The 6,061-nt window shown below is 43.2% G+C and overlaps 2 protein-coding genes across 4 annotated transcripts in view; one reads left to right on the top strand and one right to left on the bottom strand.

Annotated features, from left to right (window-relative positions):
- nr1h5 (nuclear receptor subfamily 1, group H, member 5) overlaps nt 1–559 on the top strand; it is a gene marked incomplete at its 5' end in the record, with an annotated part of 14,105 nt that extends 13,546 nt beyond the window's left edge. For 2 of the 3 annotated variants that reach the window (XM_014010347.1, XM_014010346.1), the window contains 1 exon segment: nt 86–559. In XM_014010347.1, coding sequence (XP_013865801.1) covers nt 86–291 — 206 coding nt within the window. In that variant the 3' untranslated portion in view covers nt 292–559. 3 annotated transcript variants of the gene reach the window in all.
- A 137-nt stretch (nt 560–696) lies between these two features.
- Nucleotides 697–6,061, bottom strand: part of brpf3b (bromodomain and PHD finger containing, 3b) — a 10,153-nt gene continuing 4,788 nt past the window's right edge. The window contains exons 6-12 of the mRNA XM_014010345.1: nt 5,563–5,875; nt 5,091–5,375; nt 3,864–4,436; nt 2,680–2,850; nt 2,503–2,597; nt 2,266–2,420; nt 697–1,888 (exon numbers count right to left, since the gene is read on the bottom strand). Coding sequence (XP_013865799.1) covers nt 1,705–1,888; nt 2,266–2,420; nt 2,503–2,597; nt 2,680–2,850; nt 3,864–4,436; nt 5,091–5,375; nt 5,563–5,875 — 1,776 coding nt within the window. The 3' untranslated portion in view covers nt 697–1,704. The remainder of the gene's footprint in view (nt 1,889–2,265; nt 2,421–2,502; nt 2,598–2,679; nt 2,851–3,863; nt 4,437–5,090; nt 5,376–5,562; nt 5,876–6,061) is intronic.

Here is a 6,061-nt window from a genome sequence, read left to right as displayed (position 1 = left end):
ATATATATTTGGATGTCAGCCTGTATTTTGTGTGACTTATAGATCTTCTTGTGAACTTGTGTGTTTTCGTGCCCCCACTGTACAGACCGGGCGTCCCTTCAGTCGGCCAGCTGTGTGGAGAAGATGCAGGAGCTGATCCTGGACCTGCTGTCCAGGGTGTGTGGGGCCCAGTGCGGAGCTGCACGAGGGGGYCCACAGCGGTTCGGTCGCCTTTTGGGCAGACTGACGGAGTTACAGACCCTCCACCACAACTACCTCCTCCTGACGAGACAGCAGCGAGCGCACAGATGAAGGGCAGACGCACAAATTACAGCTGGAATTCTTTTTTTTTTTTTACATCAGTGTAAAACTTATCAGAATACAAGACCTTTTTTGGTGATGAAATGGAAAGATTTATACAGTAATAGGACTTGTCCTGCACTTACAAAGCTTTTACTTTTGAAATGTTTAAATTTGCTCAAAATATTTTTGTAAGTGTTTTTATATTTGTCCTAAACAGCTCAAGTACATTTTACCTTTCAATTTGTTATTTTAAAATAAAGCAACAAGTGCAGACTAATAACTGGAGTTTATTGGAAGGAGAAATAAGGTTGAAAATTTACTTTGTCTTGGTTTTTGAATGTTTAGCCAACACAGCCTTTGAATATGAAGGTTTTTTTTGACAGGATTTAAAGATAAAAACACACACAAAAATGTTTTTAATGGAATATTTATTTCCCAGAATGAGAAAGTAAAGTGTTAAGAGACAAAATTGGGGGAGCAGATAAAATATGACAGTAGTACAAGCTTATTAATTGGGGCTAAGGAAAATAAATAAATTCATCAAACAGGACAATGGTGACAGACAGAACTTGGTCTTAAACAAAAACATGAAAATCTTAAATGCTTATTAAAACTCCTTTTGTTTTAAATAAGTCTCAATTTAATCAATAAAACTTTATTTTTATAGTTCTGTTTCTATAAATAAATTATTCTTCTCTGTATCAAAAAGAGATTTCAAATATAAAAAACCTCGTCTTATTTTGTCGTAAGCCTAAAATACACAATAAAACGCACACAAAGATTTTATATTAAAAACAAGCTCAGAACACTGCAGTAAGTACACATAGCCTCACTTTGCCCAATAAGAGCTGATTGAATTACGCATTTAAAAACCGCAACGTTAAATTAAAATAACTTTGATATTACATTTACCTATGTACATAAGTATGGCATTAAAATATACAAGAATCTTTTGTAGAAGAATAAAATGTAAAAAAAAAAAAGCTATTGTATAAAAGAAGGCAGTGATCTGTTCATCAGACTCCTGCAGTTTGTATCATTAAATCTTTTCTGACGGTTTGCTCCCTCGGCAGAAGAATTGTACAAAACAGCTGGAATTCTTCGACGTTTCATGCAGACACGCAGATTAATGACATCCAGGTGGAGTAATCTGACAACCTGATTCGTCCCTGAACGGGAAATTAACGCCAACTGATGCAGCAACACGGGGCCTAAAGCGACTTCATTCACCCGTCCATTAAACAACAACACATCAGCATCACTGCTGTGTCAAATACTAGTGGTTCACTGATTAAATACAGTCTGAGACTTTAGTGCTGGGGGGCGACCCTCTTCAGACCACGGTGGTGGGAATCGACCGACCTGTTGCTTCACGTGAAAAACGACGGATAGAGACGGTCCGTGGGCGCTGACGGTCGCCCTCTACAGGTAGTTGGAGGTCACAAAGCCGTGGTTGTGGCTCACTCGGCTCTGGTGGATCATGGCTCGGTCGTACGCCACCTGGACAGACTTGCGGATGCTGGACTTGCGGCCCTCCATTATGCGTAACTTGTCGGCCGTGTCGTCGACGCCCAAAGGAGTGACTTTATCTCGTGGAAGCCACTGCCTGTAAAACAAACGATTTAGACACTTTAATGATTTCTGTAAACGTGACTAAGATTTAAACAAATATAAATGTCATGTAAGGTAGAAAATGAAAACTTAAATTGTGTGTGGATTAATTATATATAGTGAGAATGTAATTATTGTTAACTGAAGTCTAAGTGATTTTAAAATATTCCTAATGGTGCTTTTTTTTGACACAACACTTACTTGCTGTTAATTTTGGGAAACCAGCTGAAGCACCAGAACCATTTTGATTAATAATAAAAAAAATTCCTCTTTCTGGACTAAATTTAGCCAAAATAACCTCTACTAGACGTTGAAGCTCAAATAAGAAACTAGATCACAGCAAAACATGGAAATAAAATAAATCCAACTCACCATGTCCGCTTGTTGTCAAAGAAAAGAACCAGGTAGAGTCTCTCGTTAGTCTCTTCTTGTCTCTGCTCGCCCAGACGGAGGACATCTTTKGGTGGGACAGGAATGGGGACCCCGTTAAGCAGCAGACCCTCTTCGGGCATYTCTGGGTCGATTACCTGGAACAGCAGTCCAAAACAGAATTTAGATCCTCCCACAAACGTAACCATGTGTTCATAATAGATCAAAGGAAGTGCTCACCAGAGCGGGGTAGGAGGGATACCCTCTACATTTCGCCCACACCAGGTCCAAAGGCTCCAGCTCCATCTCGTCTTCTGACATCTGACTACTGTTGCCTTCAGGAAAACAGAAAACAACTGAATACTTTTAAATAAAAATAAATGAACACAGAACAGAACCGGTTTCAGGTTAAAGTACCAGTGTAATCTAAATCTCCATTGACGATCTCAAGAAGAGGAACTTTGGAAAGAGATGGTTTCCCGAGGCTTCGTTTGGGTGGTGAGTTGATTTCTTTGTGCAGCACTGGACACGAGCTCGACTCAGAGTCAGACCTGCTGTCTTTGTGTCTGTCGAAGCCGTTGGTCAGTCCTGAAAACAAAGCAAAGAGATAATGGAACGGCTGCCTCTGAAATTACAAAGACAAGAGGAAAACAACTAAATCTCAGTTATCCTTGGCCTGGTCTGACTCAGTGAAATAAAACTACTGATAAAAAGATGATTAGTGAACAAAAATAACAGATTTAGGGTTGTTTCTTCCCTATAAATCAGCTGAGTGTGACTGCCTGAAGGTCTAAAGACACTTTTAACAACAAACTCATTTACAAGGCTATTTGAAGTAGACATATCATGCTTTTAAATCCTTTTAATGCTTTGGTCTGAATTCCTCCTAACTTTACCAGCTCCTCTTTCACCTCTTTTCTGATGTGTCTCAAAGCAACTGGATTTGATGCTGTTCCTTTAAGGTGCTTCAAGCCCCGCCCCCTTCGGCTTCCAGGCCGGTCCGCTCCAGTTTGAGGGAGGGGGTTAGCATTTTCTAGCATTCAGAAACGTTTTATTTACAAATTAACTAAAAGATGTCAACAACAGAAGACTTGTCCATCCAGCCTTACATGTTGGAGCCAGAGTCTGACCCAGAACCAGAGGAGAATTAAGACAAGAAAATTGTAGTAAGTCAAAACCTTAATGTGCAATTCTGTCACAGATAATTTGACATAATAGTTCAGAAAAAGTCAGTAAACTGAATAAGCTGAAAAATATGACCCAAACAGAATATAAAGATATCTTTGCAGCACCTGRAAAGACTAAATTCAACTTTTTCTGCATTCTTAGACTCCAAGCAACAAAATGCAATTAACAGATAAAAAAGTAGATTTTGTCCCATTTAATGCAAGTGTTTGTTAAGAAGTGTTAAAGTGATTCCATAATTTGTTTAATTAGTTATACAGGGGAAAATCCTATATTTATAATAATTATTTATGTTTCATGYCGTTTTGTGTTGCAACTCGCTGCACGAGTGACATCACAAGAGTGCTGATTGTTAAATTTTCTTGTCGGAGAAAAAAAAAAGCATTTAATTTCAGGAACAACGTTAAGCTTCTCACCACTTTCCAGTCTCCTCTCCAGTTCAGTGTCTGAACTGGAGTCTTGACCAGGGCTCCATAGCTCAGTAAGTGTGGGGGGCTCTGGGCTTTTCTGGGGGGTCTTGGATAAAGTKGGGGGGCTGGTGGAGGAGCTGGGTGCCGTAGGCTTGTTACTCGTCTTCTCGTCCTGCGGCCCCTTTCCGTTCAACACGGGGTTGTCTCTCTCTTTGAAAAGCTTGGCTCCATTCTTTGCTTTCCTAAACAGTACGGAGGTTCGTCGCCCGACTCCGCCGGTGGTGGGCCTCGAGGGGACGCCGAGCGCTGGCAGGCCGTTGGCCACCGCCGGAGCTTCACTGTGCAAACTGGGGGGCGGCGTCGCCGACCGCTCTTGTGCTTTAGTGCAATTCTTGTTCTCTACGTTACAGACGGAGAGCTCACGCTCCATCTTAAGGCGCTTGCTGGGCCAGGTGGGGGAACGGAGGTCCCTCGTGACTGGCCGCAGAGTAGGAGGCTCCAGAGGTGGTTCTCCTTGTCGAGGAGGAGGAGAAGGGGCCGTAGGTTCCAGTTTCGGGGGAGAAGCAGATTTGAGGTCCTCTGGAAAACGAGGAGACAGAAATAGTTTAAMGTCACCCGGCGTTTAATTTTTGACAGAATCTAAGTGTGAATGTGGTGTGATGTGGTGGTGCGGTATTCACACTGGAAAATGGAACCACTGTAATGACAGACTTTCATTCTTACACTCTAACCACAGCCCARAAGGAGTTAGGAGAACCTTATCAAGACCAGTGAACAAATAAGTTTGCTCTCACAACTGTACCATTGAACACACCAGTAACATGGTAACATGGCAGCTTTTAGAATGACTAAAACCACGGGTGTGGTGTTGTTGTGACGGTCTGACTGGACCAGGTTATAGTCCGCAGTGGGATGGTATGGCATGGCTGAATGTGGCCGAACGAGTACGGTGAGTCCATGAGAGTGATGTGTAAAGAAGGTGCAGACACAGAGCGCACTAGGAGAGAGGAGTTGTGAGGCAGCCATGGCTAACGAGACTCTCTGGACCCCTACTTACTAGACTGAAGACAGTGGGGTGGTTGGGGTTGGTGCATGGGGGGGACCCTGGCTCAATTACCTGAGGACAATGTTCCGTTAGCTCATGTTCACAACTGATCTCATTGACAAACTAACAAAATAAAAAAAGCTTTTCAAGGTTCATGCATTGGCAGTTTTGTGTTTTTCATCCGTCACCTTTATCTGAAGACGAAAGGGTATTATCTGCCTTGGCGTCGTTGTCTTCCTCGTCCTCCTCGTCCTCGTCCTCTTCTTTAAGGTACCCGTTGTGGCTGCTGTGGCTTGGGGTTTGACCCTGCCTGTAGCGGATCTTATTGATCTCCCGGCGGAGCAGGCGTATGCGCCGAGTTCGGGCGCCGCTGCACCKCATGGACGTGACGAAGTCCAGCTTCTCCAACAGCTCCTTCAGTTGTTCTTCTACCGTCATGTGGAGTCTGTTCTCTGGGTCCAGAACACTGTCAACTGAACACATCAGGTGTTAATCCAACAGTGAAGCTGGCCAAGTAGAACATTTTTCCACAACTATATTGAATGACAACAGAGGTGGTTAACTGTAAATACAGACATTAATAACAACCCACAGGTACCAGCATTCTGCTAACACAAACATTAGATGTGAAATGTTTACAGTAAGTACACTCAGACCTACCATCCTCCCAGGTGCAGTTGTAAAAGTCTCTTTTTTGGGGGGACTCGGGGAGGTGCATGCCCGTGTCCAAGTCTAGGCCGGCGTTTGTGGCCTGCCGTTGGGCGTGGCGCAATATGGCGCCCCCTAAGTCACGAAGGCGAAGTGCCGCCCTGTGGAACACCGTGTCTTTGGAATTGTAAAGGAGGCAGTTTGACACCATCAGGTTGAAGTCGGCCTCCATGTCAGCCACGGAGCGATAAGTGTGACTTTCCAGCTTGGAGCACATAATGGAGAAGTCCATCGGCTGGCTAACAAACTCCAGGTAATCTGGTACCTGAGAACAAGACAAAACTTACAAGAATGAATTTAAAAACTAGTTTGGTCCTTGGCTGGTGAGGAAGGAAACCTGAAGCTTTTACTGCTTAAACTCCAAACAGACTTTCAGTCGTGCAGGAGATCTAAGCTAAACGCATTGAAGGTAAAATTTATTTTTTAGTGCATGGAATGGTGGATTTTATTT

Source organism: Austrofundulus limnaeus, unplaced genomic scaffold (genome assembly GCF_001266775.1).
Source record: "Austrofundulus limnaeus strain Quisiro unplaced genomic scaffold, Austrofundulus_limnaeus-1.0 Scaffold68, whole genome shotgun sequence".
Taxonomy (NCBI): domain Eukaryota; kingdom Metazoa; phylum Chordata; class Actinopteri; order Cyprinodontiformes; family Rivulidae; genus Austrofundulus; species Austrofundulus limnaeus.
This window is presented reverse-complemented; position numbering and strand designations above follow the sequence as displayed.